The sequence below is a fragment of the Microplitis demolitor genome, chromosome 2 (assembly GCF_026212275.2).
Source record: "Microplitis demolitor isolate Queensland-Clemson2020A chromosome 2, iyMicDemo2.1a, whole genome shotgun sequence".
In the NCBI taxonomy this organism is placed as follows: domain Eukaryota; kingdom Metazoa; phylum Arthropoda; class Insecta; order Hymenoptera; family Braconidae; genus Microplitis; species Microplitis demolitor.
In genome coordinates this window covers 7113238-7133194 of record NC_068546.1, presented here as the reverse complement: position 1 = coordinate 7133194, position 19957 = coordinate 7113238, and the positions used below count along the sequence as shown (strand labels likewise).

Sequence of the window (19957 nt, the reverse complement as noted above, 5' to 3'; positions counted from 1 at the left end):
CAATCATTAAACTTGACTGCAATGGTGAAATGATACCCATTGTATCCACTGTTAGAAATCTTGGTGTTTACATGGACTCCAAGCTGACCTTTGAAGATAATGTGAAGCATGTCTCGGCTACCCCAAGCTTGATAAAGCTTATCAATGACGTCCGCTACAACATGAACAAGCGTTTAATCACCCTATTGATACTTTTCGACCTTCCAAAAGTCTTTCATACTTTGGATCTGAAACAGCTTATCAACAAACTTGTCATGATAAGCTTCTTCATCTCAGCTGCATTGGATTGCTTCCTATTCAACTAAGAAATCGCAAGCTAACATAAATTCTGAAAATGATCTTACTGATTGGATATTCCAAACATTGGTGTACCTCAAGGTTCTATACTCAGTCAAACAGCAGCAATGGCTTAAAACTATCAAGATGACATCACAACTTACACCACTAACTTATATAACTCACTTATAATTTTGTTGTGACACAATTTTCTTTTGATCAGAAGTTTAAAACGTTTTTTATTATAGAATAAATAATTACAGTATAAATAACGGCTAATGACTACCATAAATAAAATTTTAGAATAATTTTGGTGTAGCAGAGAAATATTTTTTTTCAGCCGATCAGGTCTCCAAGTAACATTCAAGTGACGAGGTAAGACGATGATTGAGGGCTCCCAGCCCTCAGAGAACTCGTCCGTTATACTCAGGAACTAATTTACAGCTCCTCGTACGCTCAGTTACCCTCAGTATGAAGTTGGACACATTTCTTTAAACAAATCAGAGTGATGATTGGATCATTGGATTCTCTCAGAGTCAACTACCAGGTAGACAGCTCTATATGTAACTGGTAGATTCATAGCTGTTAAAGATTCTGATGAGAATATCACTGACTGGGTCCATACTACTGCTGGAATTCCCCAAAGTTTAATCTTGGGTCCGCTACTGTTTCCACTCTTTATTAACGACATTGATATGTGCATCAGGTCCTGCAAACGATTTCTGTATGCAGATGCATTCAATCAATAAATCAAAAGCTTTGAAGAAGTCAAACAAGATCAAAATAGTGTCTATGCGTTTATCCATGTTGAATCGGATGTCATTGACTAACTTGTTGAGAGCTGTCTGTGTTCTGTGCTCAGTTCTGAATCCACATTGCAGAGAATCAAGAAGATCATGGTCAGCTAGGTACTTCATAACGCACTCAAGCAATTGGGTACCTTATTAACAGGTACAACAATCGATCTTTTCCAGAGCCCCGGGAAAACCAAATCACGCAATAATCGATGAAAGATGTCAGTGATGTGGGTCAAAAGACTTGACAAGGTAAGATTGACTATTTTCTTAGAGATACCATCAGCATCAATAGCATCAGAGTGCATAGAGAGGTAGTAAGTAGCTCGAGCTTCTTTTACAGCAGTTCAGTGTTGTCCTCTGGTTCTGCGATATTCAGTGAGCAGGGTCAAGGACCTGTTGCGATGAAATCGTTCGCAAAGCGTACGTAGATAATATATAAAACGTAGAAGAAACTAATTGACGAGCATGCATTCTTTACATTTTATCCACGATTTTCCATGATAAAATCAATGTATTGAAACAGAAATTGTTAAAAAGGATCGAGATGCGGCAAAAATCATTATGTGCGTTTTGAATCAGATCAGAGCGTTAATCTATGATATATCCGTGAATAATGTGAAGAAAGGTGATTTTTTATTGTTTGATTGATAATATTATCAAATTATCAGAATAATTTCATAATACTACGTGTTGATCGAAAGGGAATATGAAGATAAGAAGCTGGTATGATTTTTGGACCATTTAGTACATTATGTTCTGAATTATCTGGGAAAAAAGAGGTAAATTATTTTTTTTTTTATTTTTAGACCTTGATATCTTTTGAGCTAATCAACTGATTTATACGTTCAATGAGGCAACTATTAAGTCTTATTGAGTTCTAGAGCTGACGAGATTTAGTAATTATTCCGATGAGTCACTTCAAAGATAACGCCAATGATGGAGAAAGAAATGGTGGAAAACAGTGATCGTCTCTTTCTTCAATCTCTTAAACAAATCAACTGATCGAGATGGTCGAGAAGGCAATCGTCACGTTTTATTAAGTGCTAGAGTTTGTTGCATTTGGAAATCGATCAATCAAGCCATTTCGGGAAAATTTTGAGAAAAATAAAAAAAAAATTTTTTAGATTTTTTCAATATCTGAGAGTCTATTTGATCAATCAATCTGAATTTTTCAAGGCTGTTGGTAATCAAAAAATTCTTCCGATTGCCGCAAGGAATATTTTAATGCGTAAATTCATTAAATAGATTTGGAGAGCTTACATCCATGCATGCACTGAAAGTTCAAAATATTTTTTGATACGCTCGGTTCAATAGTAGAAATCGTGGTAGACTTTAAATGACAGCACTTATCCGTAGTGAGGGGCATGTAATAAGACGTACGGTATATACTATGCACAACTAAGTTCTAGGTTTTGACTTTTCAGCAAGATTTTACTGTGTCGAAGTTTCTCACTAAAGAAAACGGAAGCAAACCACTGGGTGATCATTGTTCACTCTAGACAGAACAAGATAGTACTATTCTCTCCTCTGTATATTTCGAACACCTAACATATTCACCAGCAAAAGCACATTTTAATCATATGTTTGTTATTCTTGTTTAATCTAATAATTTGACTTGTGTATTTTCTAAAATATTTCATATTGGTATGATAATGATTTCATTCATCACAACTCAACTTTAAAGATAGTCTTCATAAAAACTATCGTTCAATGCATATGTTTGAAATGAGTAATCTTGTATGCTAGTATTGCCAGCACTCGTCATGTGTTAAGTTACAGCTTCAACGAACACTTATACCTACTTCAAGCTCGGCTCGAGCGTGATAAATGTAGAAACTTTTTCTTGTCAACGATGCAGTATAACCTAACACTTGTGTTGTCAATACAAACATACTACATATCCGAATTTTATTTGCATGTATCGAAAATAAATATGTCTATTGAAGATATTATTATTCAAAGAGTCTGAATTGTACTTGAGTTTTTTCGGATTTTCAAATCTCTATTTATGACTTGACGGATTTTTTAGCCGTCAGGATAGCATGATTCCGGGGATATGTGTGAGGTGCATATCTAGAATTTAACATTATTTTACGCTATTTAATAATTAAATTAGAGAGCAGGACGATTTTTCAAGTTACATCCTGAAAATTATCAACATTTTTAAGATGTAACTCAACGATTTTTTAACGACATCATTGTTTTAAAGAGAGTAGTGGGAAATATCTTTCTAAGTCATGGGGATTCTAAAATAGCCTGAAAATTTAATTTTGAAAAGTTTTTGCCATCTAGATGATATTTGAAGGAAACAATTGTGATCAGTAATGGCTAAGATTTGAATTATTAATCATTAATGTGGTACTACTTAGGACAGCACTAGCCGATCTCAGTATAAATAATTAATTCTCTACCAATCATAAAATTCGGTTTCACCAGGTGCTCATCTTGGTCATCTAAGCCGATCAGAAAATTTCAGTCTGATGACGTCAGCATCGATCAGTGGCATTGTGCCTTTATTATTATTCATCGCTCTTTATAAGTGACAACACGTGTTCAAGTGTTTTTATTTGTTATTGCTGTATATCACTCAATTTACTCACTAAAATAATACTACAATTACCTTCAGTGGTCTAATTACTGTTTATTTTATCTAAATACTTATTAAATTCAGTGTGAATACTCAATAAATAGTGAAACTCATTGCCGATGATTTACAACCACGTGGTAACCCACAGGTTATGCCTACACATATACATAAATATACCTATAATTGTACTCATCTCAATAAACTTAGACTCAGTGAACTCACCTAAATGATTAATAACTGATTAAATCATTAAAATAGACTCAATACTTATCAAAATCATTAAATCAACTACGCGATTGCATATTATCTGTAAGATATTAAATAAAGACCTCATTTATATTTTTATAATTAAACATCTTTTAATTCACCTGGTCCCGGCAATCCTTCTCATTATTTATAATTATTTCACAGATCGATCATTGCAAATGAATATTGACTAATAAATTAATAGAAATGATTACCTCTTTGCCTATCATAAGCATTAATACATTCGCTTGTCATGAATTGACTGATTAGAGCTGTTTTGCCTACTCCAGGGCCTCCGAGCATGCCTATAGTATATGACACGATTTCTTTCAAAAGCTTTGGTTCATTTTGATCCCCACTTTTCTTGGAATGTGGTAGCGAGCTCGCTTTTGACGGTTTTCGTCGAAATGAGTCACCTCTATTGATTAAACCTATAAATTGTATAAAACATATTACTGCCGTTAAACTTAGTCATTCAAGTATCGTTAATTGAATTAATTTGGGTATTGTTACAGCCATTGTAGAAGAAAAAAAAATTATCCTTCAGAAATGAAAAAAAAAAAAAAATAATAGGTTTATTCATTAATTTAAATCGTAATTTTGAAATACTAAATATTTGAGAAGAATTCAAAAAATAGTAACTTTCACATATTTTGTTGACGATATTTTTTGAACGAACAAACCGATTGCAATAAATTGTGCAGGGATTGAAAATCACCGTGATGGGGAAGATCTGTTATAGTTATCAAAACATTTAGTATATTACCTTATATGGTATCTAGAAAAATAAAAGTAAATTGTTATTTTTTGAGTTACTCAGCATTGATATCTCTTCAAAGAATCAGCCGCATTTAATGTGAAGTGCAGCAAATAACGCGTTTTATGAAGTTTTGAATGTTACATAATTTGGAAGTTGATCAGTTCACTCTTTTTGAAGATATTTTTGAAAAATCGTTCTAAGATTCCTTTTCACCAGTGATAACTCTTAGACGAATCAACCGATTTCGACGTGATTGGATCCTCAGCAACGGAAGCGCCGTACCAAGCGCTCTTTCTCTGATATGATACAGGAACTACCCTATTCTTATATTTTCTACTCTCATTGGTTTATTTACTACATCAATTGTCACGGTGAGGATTATTTTCTAAGTACCTTTCTAGTTTTTTCTCAGAGTTCTGATGCTAACGTCTTCGTCACATCAATTAATCGAACTGTGGTTTAAAAAGATTCGTGACCTATCCCAAAGTAGTTGCCTCACCCATATAATTTATTTCAACGATTACCTTTCGAAATATCGTGCGTACTTGGGCCCTCTCTTGGAGCACATCTGCTACAGCATTGCGTAGATTGCTTATATCACCACTACCTTTCTTGATTTTGTGCGCCTTATTGCTGAAACTTATATTCCACATTTCTTAAGATCTACATCAGCTTTAATTTAGCACAGTATTTCTGCGTATGATTCCGTACTAAAAGCTTGTGCCGTTACGACTTCTGGTAGCCTTCTTCCTTCATACCATTGCTTTTTAGTGTTGATGGTGCTAGTAACCGTCTTTGTTTTGGATAGATAATTTTGTTGTGAGCTCCATTTAATCCAGTCTCAAAACTTTTGTTCAGGAATTATTGCCACCGTACTTGGACAGTGAGCGTATGCTGCACCGGACGATTTTTTTTTTTTCAATTGCCGGCGTAACAGGGGTTAATGTTGCATCGCATTTAAAAGCGTCTTCTTTAAGAGATGCTGAATGTGCAAGAAAGCACTCAATTTTCAGATTTAACCGTACTGGAATCATGAAACATTTCCCATTTAAATAACATGGAATTTTTTTACTTTTGCATTTAGTTTATTCTCTCAAATAAATACAACAATGAACAATATCTACTTTCGTAGGAGATTAAAAGCTCTACCAAACAGCTCTACCAAAACTTTCATATTAATTTTCAAAAAAGTTACTTGTTTAAAAGTTATTCAAATCCATAATCGCATTTGTGATCAATTTCATAAATTTCATTTTTATTTTTACATTAGACTCCTTGTTAAGAAATTTGTAAATTATCAAAAATCCAGAAAGTCATTTTTTCCCCTCAGATTTTCGAAAATCGAGTTGTTATCAGATGTTAACGGTTTAAAGTCCTAGAAAACAATTCTGATCATTTTCAGAATGATGCCCGATGACCCGTATGCATGTGTGTTGTGACATGACGATTTTTCTTAACTGGTGAAATTCAGTCCTTTCATAAATTCGGATTAAATAACCAACACCGCGACTACCAAGAGGCCTGCAAATCGTGTAATGACTTTGCGTCGTTCACATTAACATCTAGACTGCAATTGCTCTGTATTTGGTGGTCTGTTTTTTCCGAGGAGGCGCAACCTCCAACCTCAGAGCCAGTGATGCTAGAACGTGGGAATTTTCACCCCTTCCATGCGACTTACGCGAGCAGCACACAATGAAAGCTATCCGTGTCCGTGTGTTTGGGATGGTGAGGCAAGCTGAGGATAACCAAACTCGGCTGCCTGAAAGGGGGACAATATACTCCTGCCATGCGGTACACTGGAGCATACATATATATGCTACTCGTGTCCGTTTGGAACCGCGTCCGCGTTGTAGGGGGAAGCCGAGAATAGCTGAAGCGTTTTTCAAAGGGCGCTAAAACAATGGCGGCTTATGAAACGGCTTTATTATGCAGATAACTTTTCTCTCTCTCTGTCTTTTTATTTTTCAGATCTTACTATAAGTTATTAATTAACCAGGATTGTATGAAATATTTAATTAATTAATTTAATATTTAAACCTTCAATCCAAGTTTTTATATAAATTCTGCCAATCGAAATATGTATCTGTAAACGCCTGTGTGGTAGCAAAGTCTTGAGTTCGCCGCTCGCATTTGATTATTTTTTTATCATTTTTTTTTTTTTAATAATGTGCATAAAAAAATAATAACATAAAACAGTTTAGAGCTATTTTTGTTTTAAATTTAAAAAATTGTGATTATAAAAAATTACTTATTTATTTTTTTTTTCCTTTAATAAAAGTATAGAAAATAAAAAAATTAAAAAATAAAATTGGCTTGTCAAATGAAAAAAATCAAATCTTTTTAAATACAGAAAGAAAATAAATAAAAAAAGTTATTAATATCATGATGACCATGGGACGATAAGAATACCTAATTGGCCCCAGAAAGGTATCAGGCTCATTATTTCCGGAAATATTGGTACTTATAAGATACTTCGATGCTGCAACTTCCCGATCTTGATTTATTACTGTTTCCAAATAAATCGAAAAAATACTGAAAATCAGTAAAAATTGTTATTCTCAGCACCATATGAATCGATTGATCTAAATACCAGAATTGTTTTGGGGCATGATGGTAGCTTCTAAGAAACAAAATATAAGCAATATCTGTTCATAAGAACCTTGAACAAACACGAGGTTATTTTCTTGATTTTAATTTTTAACCATGTTGCGATAACGCTAAAAATATAAAACTAATTTTTTTTCATTCCTCATTCACTTATCGATGAAATTATAAGCTTGGGGAATTTTTTAAAATGCTACGCCATATTGAAAAAAATCCGTCTATCGGTTGACCCTGTGGGCCAGTTCCAAAACTTCCTGCTGTTTTCAAGCTCCTTGAATATAATAATGTTTTTCATATAATGAACTATGATTATTATTATAAACTTTCTTTGTAACTATAATGATTAAATCAGTATAAAATACTATTGCTTATATAATTCAACTATGTTTTAGGGAATTTAAACTTTTCTGCTCAATTATTAGTTAATTCAGCAAATGTAAGATGGCACTGTAATTCAAAACTAGTAACACTGTATTCTATTTTCATGAAAATCAACCAGATCTGTAGATAACCTGAAAATTATTTACTGTTGAGATTCTAAACAAGTATTGGTTGTACTTCTGTCTGTATTTAATAATTAACTATCTAACTATATTATTATTTAAGCGAACATATATCGACATCTAAAACAAATAAGCCAAAGCGTTGCATTTGATTAAAGTTCATAAAAAACGTGAGGTACTTCAAAATATATACAATCTGATGTAGATGCTGAAGATTGTTCAGCGATCTTCGATCATCCAATTGTAGTTAGTGATGTTTTCTGTTTTAGTTGTCGTTCAAAAAAATAAAAGGAAACGAAACTTAACGACGAGGATCAGGATACATTGTTGGAAGATGAATTACTTTCAGATACAAGTAAATTGTTGAAAAGAATTGAATCGAACTTATCATCGATGACTTTGTCTTAGTCAAGTACCGACGATCCATCATTTAATTTAGAGGTTGTATGTGATGATGATACAGAAGAATGTATTGAAGTTCAAATTAAAAGAACTGTTAGAACTTACAAATATTGCTGTGTGTGTTCTGATTCAAATCGAAATCTTGTAGTTGTTCCTTAAGATTCTCGTATTCAATGTGTTGCGTAATCACAATCCGGCTCGAAGGACCATAAAATGTTGTAATTATAATTAAATAAATACATGCCAGGACTGGTTGGTGGTTGGGACGATTGAAAAATACGCATATTTAAAACTATAATAATATTTTTATTTGTCACAGCACTTAATATCACTGGGTTATACAATCGTTGATTTAATTTAATAAATACTGTTAATTGTTTGAACTCATAAATAGTTCTAGTTTATGCTACTTATTATGTGTTATTATCATAACATTCTTGCAATGAACTCAGTGTTCACATAGACTCAGATTGGTTATCTCAACTCACGTAAATTAAATAATTCAGGTTATTACCTGAATTTATATTCAAATTATTACGTATTCATGAGCTCAAACATTCATCAATATTAATTGATTAAATCAACGATGTAATTATGTAACCCAGTAACATTATATGCTGTGACAAATAAAAATATTGTTGTATTTTTTAATATGTGTATTTTTCCACTATCCTAACCACCAACCAGTCCTGGCATATATTTATTTAATTGCTATTACAACACACGCTTTATTAAAAAAATAATTTTTATTCCGAATGAATCATCTCATGAAATAATGCTTATATACTGAAGATTTGAATTTATTAAAAGATTTTTATAATTGGAGTTTCTTAAAATCGTTAGAGTCAACTAAAATGATGGGAAGCTTGACTGTTGAATGTGACTACACGGATTAATAAAATTGATGATTTTCCGAATACCTGATGAACAACTTCACATACTCACTGGATTAAGACGCGAAAGCATAATCGAGTCACGAGATTTATTAACAACTATGAGAAATACAGATTCTCGTCCGGTTACTCAAGCTCTTATCGTATTTTTATTTGAGCAACGTACTGGTAACTTAAACAGATTAACATCAGCGACTTTACAATTGGAGAATGAACAGTTGGTTTCAAAATATTGTGACCAAGTGATGCAATCATTTGAGAAGGATGTTTTACCTCGATATTTTGGTTTTCAATCTGCGTCTTGAGATGATCTCATTCAAAATAATTCATCACCACTTTTAAAAAGTTTGTTTGCTGGAACATATGTTCGTTACCAAAAGAGTTCGAGTAACGCATATCAAAGAAAGTCTTACTCTGGGCAGAAGAAATCACCGTTATGTAAGCCATTTACTATTTGTACGGCAAATAGATACATAGTGGATATGTTAGGACTCTATCATGCCAACATGAATGACGCTACTGTAATGAAAGACATTATCGGTACTCCTGATGGTGTTTGCATTCTACTGGAACCTACTGTTTTTTTCGTTGTAGATCGAGGATTTCGTGATGTTTGGGAGAACTTGGAAAAAAAAATGTTATCAAGTGTTGATGCCGGCAATGAAAGGCAAAAAAAAATCATTTAACAACTGCTGAATCTAATGCGTCAAGATGTGTCACAACAATTCGTTGGGCATTCGAAGCAGTGCACGGAATGCTGAAACCAAAATATTATCTACCTAACTACGAATTCGACAGTAAAATGTTACCCAGAGTCAGTAGTTTTTATAGAATTGCATCATTTCTTCACAATCAGTACAACAAACGTCTAACTTCTGATGCAGAGTATTCAGATGAAATTGTCGAAATGATAAAATCTTGGAATAATACTGATTATACATAAGCTAAAGAAGTAGGCAAAAATGGTTGGCAGAGCAAAAAACTTCCATTTCAGATACTTTTGTCTAGTGATTTAACAGATTTTTTAAAAACAACCGAAAAAGACTTAACGCTTTTATTTCTGGGTTCCTACCAATATAAACAAGCAATAGTATATTTAGCAGAGACGATGGATAAATCAGATAATCTGACTAATCAGTTTGTCAGAAATGAAAACCAAATATTGAAGGTTCAAGTACAATCTCGCCATATTGTTAAAAGCCTACAGATGTTTAAATGGATGGAGTGGACTATTAAGATATAGCTGCGAATGTGATAATGGACTGAGGACAATTGGTTGTTATTCACACGCAACTGCAATCATTTTTAACCTGGTGCATGGACTATACCTGGGTAAAATCCCCAGACGAGCAGAAATACTTGATACTTTATTCAATAAAGACAATATAACCATTGTGATCGATGGAGATAGTGACGAGGACTAGTCAAGAATTCATAAGAAGATTTTATCGAAAATTTATATAATTGATACATTTTTTAGTAGTTTATAATTAAATATTAATATTGATGTTATTAAATAAATAACAATTATTTTTATATAAGTGTTAATAATTTACTCTGTTGTTTTTACGAGTCCAGTGATTGCAAAAATTCAATATTTATAATTTTACGAGTTAAATCATAAAATGAAATCGATTTTTGAGCAAAAAATTAGTTTTTAATGTTTTTCAATGTGGCGTAACCTTTTTAAAACAATTTTCAAGCTCATCATTTCATCAAAAATTAAATGAGGAATTCAACAAAAATAGTTTCATATTCTTAGCGTTATCATAATATGATAAAAAATTTAAATTGAGAAAATGACCGCTTTTTTTTACGATTCTTACGAACAGATATTGCTCATATTTTTTTTTTTCTAGAAGCTACCATCATGCTCCAAAATATAGCTGGTATTTAGATCAATCAATTTACAAGGGGCTAAGAATAACAATTTTTACTGATTTTCAGTATCTTTCGATTTGTTCGGAAACGGTAATAGATGAAGATCTGAAACTTGTAGCATCGAACAACCGTCTTAAAATTATGAGCCCGATACCTTTCTGGGGCCAATTGGGTATTTTTATCATCCCATGGCCTTTATTCATATGTAGCCATCAGATACTCTACTTTATTTTTGTAATTTAAACAGAGATAATTTTTAAATTTAATAATAATTATAAACTTCACACAAAAAAATATTGCTTTTTTTTTGTAAAGGCAGTTTCCAAAATTAAAGAAAAAAAAATCTGCTGAATACCAGATTCGAAACCAGGACGAAATGCATCGTAGGCTCAGAGCTCACCACAAGTCTATTAACCCATGTCGTTAAACTAGAGTACCAGAGAGCTTACATAAAGATAAAAAAAAAAATTGACAAAATAACAATTATGATGATAGTTAAGAATGCAGAGTTCAGAACTCTAGCTTTTTTTTTTAATTAAAAATAAAAACAATTTTAAAGTAAATAATTTGCAAAATGGAGACTTTACATCTCTACCTTAATTTTTTTTTTACGACAAAAAAATTTTCCTGAATTGAAAATAAAAAAATTTTCTTTTCAGTTCAAAATATTCATTGATAACAAGCACAATTCAAAGCTTCCAATGTTCTTAATAACACAACTCACCGTTAAAAACTCTATTTTTGAAAAATTGTTATTATATGAACGAAACAAAGATTCTCCAGTTCTTGCTTTTTTTATAATTTATTGAATAATAACAATAATTTTAAAGCTATATTAATGAACAGGAAAAAAAATTATTTAATAATGAACAGAGCCTAGAACTTGAAGTTCTGTTTCATTTAAAGTAAAAGAATTTTCTTATTGAAAAAATTAATTTAAATAAACCAAAGTCCAACGCTCTAGCTTTTATTTTATGTAAAATAAAAAATTTTAAACTAAAAATATAAGTTAATACGAATCAGAATTAATAGCTCTAGGTACTTTTGATTTTTAAATAAAAATAACATCCGCAGTGGGCTGAACGTTTAGCCGACTATTAGATAACTGAAAGCTACTTTAATAACTACCGAATTTATTAGATTACGTAGATGTCAGTAATTCCATTTATCGCCACTGTCATACGCACGAAGATTCAACTTCTCGTGAACTTCCTGATGAACATTCGAATATAAAATCTTTGATATCGATTCTAAATGTTCGTTATCAATGGGCAGTTCCACCGCAGTAAAATTTCTTGATTTTAAAGAGGATCTAATCATTCAAACCGAACTCAATGTTTTCGCATTAAGGTGATTCTTTTTCTTAGTTTTTGTGTTAGGTATGAGAGAAAACGTCCTCTCAGCCGCAGCATTAGAGTGAGGGAGTGCTTTCACCATACTCAGCAACAAGTGCAAGTATAAAAAAGCCATTCGGCATCCGAAATGGAAGTAGATTTCTAATGATAATGGTTCAACTTTTAATAGATACATAGGATTTAATAATCATCCATCAAAAATTTTCAAAGATATAAATAATAGCATTATCACAATAACACATGAGTCAATTATGTGACTTTGAACCCTTATCGAAAGTCGAACAATCATCGTAAAACGATAAATAAAAAGTGGAAAATATAGCTTTTTCTATCGGCTATCATGTTCTTTTTACATAATAAGGATAGATTTACCCGTTAAAATGTTCTTTACAAAAAAAAAACAAAAAAGTAGGATTTTTTATTTTTTTTTTTAAATTTGTCACGATATTTTAATATCGTGGCAGTCTCGCATCAGGTTGGTGGGCAACAGAGGGCAGCACACGCTGCTCACACGTCTCATCCGACACTGTATTATAATTGTTGTTTGTTTACATGTAAGATTTTATTTAATTATTGTGTTAATAATACGTTATTGTTTTCTTAGGTATAAATTGTATTGGAAGCAGGAGATTTCACTGACTAATTAGAGTATATATTTGGATTTTGTAGCGCTGGGGAAAATAGTTGCGCATTCCATTTACGTGCTTATGATTATTTGGAATTGGTTGGCGCATGCGCGTCGACGCAACAGTTGGCATCCGTAGGTTTATTTATTATAAATAAATCTACTAGTTTTATGAATAAATCATTGGTTGATTTATCGGTAGATAATATTAAGAATTAATTATGGAAAATACAATTGGTCATTTAGCGTCGGGAACTTGATAAATTACACGGCCACAGTTATGTAGTACGTTGGTGGTACTGTAAAAAGAAATAACATGCGGCAGTTGTATATCTCCATTGGTCAAAGTGAGATATACGACAAATGGCGTCGGCCTAGGTGCCGGCGTGAGATTCACGTGCTGCCATGGTCAGACGTGGGATAGTCTCTGTAAGAGTAGCGTGTGTGCTCTGTTACATTAAACTAATTATAAATTTGTCGCCACTTGGTATTTTGTGTAGATAATATAAACCCATTGGCATTAGTTTAGCATTTTGATAACTCACATAAAGGAAAATACATTTACCGTATTAGCGTGCAACCAAGGGAGTTGAATAATACGTAACTGTAAGTACTTTTTGGCTAATACATTGGCGTGTAATTTTGGTTCCCGAGTTGGTGATCATTTGTATATAGCCTAAGCGTGAGAGAGAGATCGTAAATTCTGAGTATTAGTAACTGGTCATAAGCACATGATGGAATGCGTGAATGTTATACTCAGTAAATACGAGTACAGTCAGTGAAATTATTTAATAATTGAGTATTATTTATGAATTATTATTGATTTGATTTATTAATTATTATTCAACGGAATATTGCTTACGAATTATTATTATTTAGCGTATTGATTATTCCTAAATTGAATTATTAATTATTATTTATTTGAATATTGGTTAGGAAGTATTATTAATTTGCGTATTAATTATTATTAATTTGAGTTATTAATTATTGTTAATTTGAATCATCATTATATTTATTCTTGAGTTGATTCATCAAATAATTATTTTATTATTTGCGTTCAAACAAAATTATTTTGAAATACCGTAAATTCACCATTGGAATATACTGGAAGGTTGTATTGGAAAATACTTCAAATTCTTATCTAAGATTATTTATCTATTGTTTCCTAATTTACATTTGTTTATGTTCACATGTGAGTGAGACTATTAATTATTAATAGCTATATGTTTTACAATACATTTATTGTTTATGCAATAGTATTATTATTTGAATTAAGTTTATATGCGCATACTATTACTATTATTTTCTTTTGTAAGTGAGTTACTATTATTTTATTGAACATTATTTATGTGGGTATGCGTTATATATTGACTGATTATTTTAATTAATTAATGGATAATTAAAGCAAATGGTCATCAACCCGGTATTTAGTTAATTTTATTATTTTAATTACTGCTATCTTCCTTGCTATCCTAATTCCTAAAATCTGAGATCGCTATCCTGTTATTTATTTTATTTTCATTTTCATTTCTCCGTTGTTTTATTTTTGAGTTAATTTTGTTCGTGGGGCACACGAACTGGCGCCCAACTAGGTTTTCTAACCCAGCCTGAGCAGAGCAGCCAATCCAGGGAGATTCAGGATATCTCCAGGTGGGACATTTGGTTCTGGGTTTATTTTATTTTCAGTTTCCGACCAACGGAGAGCCATAACGGCTATTGAGCGCCAACTACACTCCGCCGTGGGACGCGCGAAATAGAGGAGAACGTTATAAATTTCAACTGTCCACCATTTCTAAACTAGTGGACCGATTTTGTTCATCTTCGAAATTAACTAAGTTAATCGTTCACAGAATAAGTATGCCAAGTTTCATTAAGATCTGTTGAAAATTGTGGCCGCTATCATCGCAACATGGCGCGTTATATTACATATATATATATATATATATATATATATATATATATATATATATATATATATACATAAACTTTTGAACTAATGGTATTGTTGGAACCTAGTTGATGAATTATGATAGATTATGGAAAAATTCTTTGAAAATTCCACCATGAGGACAAATGCTAAAGATAAATTTCTATGAAATCTGCTAAAAATTGGTCATCCTCATCAGAGTCAGTGAAATTCGCAAATTGCCATCCATATCTCGTCGAATAGTAATTTACACCACTCTTCCTTCTGACTGGGATCGACCTGATATAAGAAATACCATATTAGACTTCCCGCTAAGAAAATCGCTGATTTTCAAAAAATTTGGGAAGTTATTGTTTTCACTCCGATTTTCGATAATCAAGTTTTCATCAGATGTTGACGTTTTGAGGTCTTAGGAAGCTATTCTGGCTATTTTCAGAATGATATCCGAATGTCAGTCTATGTGTGTGTGTGTGTGTGTGTGTGTGTGTGTGTGTGATCTCTTTGTAACTTTTTAGCTAATGAACTGATTTTAATGGTAAAGGCAACGTCAAAATTGGTTAATTAGTTTAAAATACAACGGCGTTGAAACGTTAAAAAAAGAACATTTTCTGTTATTTTTTCTGGATAAATCATAATTTAATGAACTAAAATGTGTCTAAAATCATACCAACTTTTCTTCTTTATGATCTCTATCGATCATCATATAATTTTATCTAACTTGTTCTTTAGTTTAAATCATATTATCAACGAAAAATGAAAAAACACAGTTTTTCATATTTTTCACGGATATTTTATATATTATTGCTCTGACCTGAGTCAAAACACATTTAAATCTTAAATTTGAACCCTGTCTTTGATTTCTGCCTCAATAAATTCATTTCATTGAACAAAATCAGGAATAAAAATTTAAAACCGTTTCTTCACTAATGATTTTCATTTTCTCAATTTTCAAACATAAGCATAAAACACAACTTGCTGGAGCTTAAAACGCTCGTAAAAAAACAATCGCATGTAATAGCCTTTTCCAGCTCGAAGAGCTCAAAGAGGAAGCTTAGGAGCTGGCCCGTAGGGCCAACTGACGCTCAGATTTTTAACTTCCCGCTAAAAAAATTCAAAATTTTCAAAAATTCGGGAAGTGATTGGTTCCGGTTCCAAAAAAAATCCTACTGAAGATAAAAATGATGAAAGAAGAGAGTGTAAAATATTTAAGCCTAAATTAGAAATAGAAACGTTACAAGTACAAAAGAAAAAGTGCCAATGAATTCAAGAATATCTTCAATTAAAGAAATGTTTATCATAATGATTGTTATTGGTCGTCAACTTGTTAATGATAGTGCTGTCCGGAAGATGTGATCAAGTACTAAATCATATCCATGTCAAACCTATGCTCGCACATATATGTTTATTTTTAAGGTAGTATAATTTGAATAAACTATATGGTTAGATGTCTCGGATATTTTTTTTAGAACTAACTTACTTATTGATTGCAGTTTGATTCACCATATGTAACCAGAGTTTTTCTTAAACGATGCCTTAAGAATGACTGCTGTCCGTCTTCCTATCGGTACTGAGATCACGAGTTTGTACTTGTTAATCATCTTATAAAAAGTATACTGATCCTGATTCCATATAAATTCACTAGTGTAGCGAGAGTTTAATAAAATATAGCCCAAAAATGTTTTAAAAATTGAGTTACGAGAATTTAAATAAATTTGAGTTTAATATTTATTTTACAAGCTTTCTATTTTGCTATGACATTGGCATCAACTTAATAACTAAATGTTACCAATAAAATTGATATATATTTCAATGATAATATTTAAGTGATAAGGAGAAAACACAAATTGAAAAAGTATTGGTTATAAATAAATAAAAATTGATTATCTGTAACCTTAACTTCATTATTTTTAGTAATTTTATTCTATAGCATTTAATTATTCCCACTTTATCTCCAGGTTCTGGTTTTTATGAATTCTCTATCTTTTGATAAGGGAAGAACTTGCGTAAGCTGTTTTTAGATAAATTAATGCAGCCACGACTGGAACGTTTATAATTTATAATGATTATCTGGTCAACAAACAAACGAATCAATATCTCGCATATAACAACTGTTGTCTATTAAATTAGATTTTACCGAACTCTCCAATTTCAGATTCGAGTATTCGCCAGCAATTATTTTATAACTTTCCTTGGTTAATTGTGGTTTTGTATCCTCGGTGAAATATAATTGCTTGTCGAATAGGATATCATATTTTTCAGAGATAAAGTTCCCTTTCTCGACGAATCATATGATTCAATATTTAATCAGGAATATTATGACCAAACATTTGATGGGAAATATATCGTCTTCTGTCTTCAATGTTTAATGGCACATTTTCATTGTTGATATTTTTTCTTTCATTATTACTACGATTTTCGGATTCATTTTCATTTTTATCTTAGGAATCATTTTCACGATGATTTAATATACTTTTATTATGTAGTATGCATGCTGCCATAATATTCCGTGTAATGAAATTTAATCTAAGATTATCAAATTTCTTTAAACGACGAAACTTTCCGCTTAATAAACCAAAAGCTTGCTCTACATGTATTCGAGTAGAAGCATGCCTCAAATTGAATAAGCATTGTTCGTGAGTTAATTAGAGTCTTAGAGTTTATATAATTAACAATACTGAAATAGAATCATAATAAATATATTCCCTAATTCTTAATTTCTTTTTTACAGATAAATTGCATCTCACTCACTATTTAAGAAGAAGCGAAAGTCCATTAGAAAGTGCTTTCGACGTTTTTTGAAACTTTTGGATGATTATAAAGTACCAAGAAAAAAAATTAAATGTATATTGTAGTAAATAATTATTACTTTCAGCGGTATAAAAAGATGTCAATCCAGGACCAACTGGCGTTTGATTGGCCATTCCGCTTTATCTTTGGATTTTATTCTTCAACTTATAAGAACATCAAGAAATAACGTGGTAGGAGCAAAAAAAAAAAAAAAGAAGAAATTTTGTGTTAATTTCTACAATTATTTTTTTTTAATTATTTTTATCATTTAAACTTAATTATGTTAGATAATTAGCTTACGTAAAATTTTTCCCTTATCAAAAGATTGAGAATCATTAAAAACCAAAACCTGAAGTTCAAGTTTTCTCGTTATCACTTGAATAATATCATTCATATATATATATATATATATATATATATATATATTAGGGTGCTTCGTTTCCGGCGAAAGTATTTTTTTTGTTGCTCATCAAACAAAATATTGTTTTTTATGCTAAAATGAAAATTCCTGCCAAGTTTGAGCTCTTAATTCCAACCCTAACTACTTTTCATTTGATTTCCAAGATTTCCCATTTAAAATACACGTAAATTAAATTACATTTTTTTTAGCTTTCTAATACTCAGCTGCGTTTTATGATATTAACACGGTTTTGGTCGCAAATTGTAGGGCATTTGGTGTTCTTCAAAAGTGTCCGTAGTAAATTAGCTGTCATTCCAGCTATTTCACTGATTTCCGCTGTGGAAGTCATTTTTCGTATCAAATTGACCTTTACTGGCTTGCAACACGTAAACCAATGAATGCACACCGAAAATGTAGATGGGAATTTTATAGGAAATTTTATTCCTTTCAAAAAAAGTCTTATAAGTCAAGTCGCTAAAGTCTTACCGTACGGTGGACGGTGTGGCTCAATAAGTTATAGATGAAATTGAACGGAATATAGTATAGTGCCGGATAGCTCAACTGATAGAGCACTCGGCGCGATACCGACATGGTCTGGGTTCGATTCCCAGTTCGGGCTATCTATATTTTTCTCAATTTATCTATAAATTGTCTTATTGAGAAGGTTTGCATGTTTTAGGTTTCCACTATATTAAATTGGTGTTAATACCGTACGATGGACGGTGTGGCTCAATAAGTTATAGATGAAATTGAACGGAATATAGTATAGTGCCGGATAGCTCAACTGGTAGAGCACTCGGCGCGATACCGACATGGTCTGGGTTCGATTCCCAGTTCGGGCTATCTATATTTTTCTCAATTTATCTATAAATTGTCTTATTGAGAAGGTTTGCATGTTTTAGGTTTCCACTATATTAAATTGGTACATGAGTACACCGTAAAAAATATATATATATATATATATATATTAGGGTGATTCGTTTTGAACGAAAATTTTTTTTCTCTCCCACAGCAAAATATCATTGTACACATAAAAAAAAAATTCCCTGAAAGTTTCAGCCCTTAATTTTACGTCTTAGTACTTTTATTTTGATTTTGAACTTTTCCCATTTAAAATACATAGGAAAATTAGGGTTTTTTTCAATTCCCTATAACTTGGCGGCATTTTATGGCACTATAATGCCCATAGGGGTGATTTGTAGATAATTAGCTGCACTTTAAATGTGCTCACGACAATTTTATTATAACTCGTATGTTTCAGTTTTTATGCGAGATAGAAGTCATATTTTAAAAAAAATACTATATTCTTTGCACGTAAAGGCTAAACGGTTAGAGTTACGAAAAAAAAGTAAACAAAAATTTTGTAGGAAATTAAATTCTCTACAAAAAAGGTCCCGTTCATCAAATCCATAAAATCCATAGGTTAAAAGATATAAAACAATTAAGAATTTATTTTATTAAATGTTGAGAGAATAATAAATATTATGTGGCTTAAACTAAAAAATTATGCATTTTTTATTATTTTCTCATTTGTTTACCGTATATTTCTGACTGTAGAATAAAATATGCTCATACATTAATTAGTTAAGAGCTCTGTGACATATCATTTTCTTTTCTACATGATGGATATTTATTGCGGTGGTCTTGGAGTACTTGTAAAATTAGTTGCCTTTGTTCTTCGTCTTGTGTGAGACATTGATTGTATTTTTCGATCAATGCCACCCCTCGTTCCGCTGTATCATTCACAACTTTTATCTGCTTAAATGTTTCTAGGCATTTTTTATAATCGTCATTAGATTCCCATAAGTCAGGATCGATTTCAAGAAAACCAATGGACAACTCAAACTGTTTAAAAATGAAAAGAGATTTCTGACTAACTAAATCACTTATCTCTTTCGTAGCCAATCTCAAATT

At 31.6% G+C, this 19957-nt stretch overlaps 1 protein-coding gene across 1 annotated transcript in view; it reads right to left on the bottom strand.

The window, feature by feature from the left end:
* LOC103576471 (GTP-binding protein REM 1) overlaps positions 1-5319 on the bottom strand; it is a 57160-nt gene extending 51841 nt beyond the window's left edge. Inside the window, exons 1-3 of the mRNA XM_008556689.2 lie at positions 5191-5319; positions 4590-4639; positions 4122-4372 (exon numbers count right to left, since the gene is read on the bottom strand). Coding sequence (XP_008554911.2) covers positions 4122-4372; positions 4590-4639; positions 5191-5319 — 430 coding nt within the window. The remainder of the gene's footprint in view (positions 1-4121; positions 4373-4589; positions 4640-5190) is intronic.
* Between the last annotated feature and the right edge of the window lie 14638 nt (positions 5320-19957).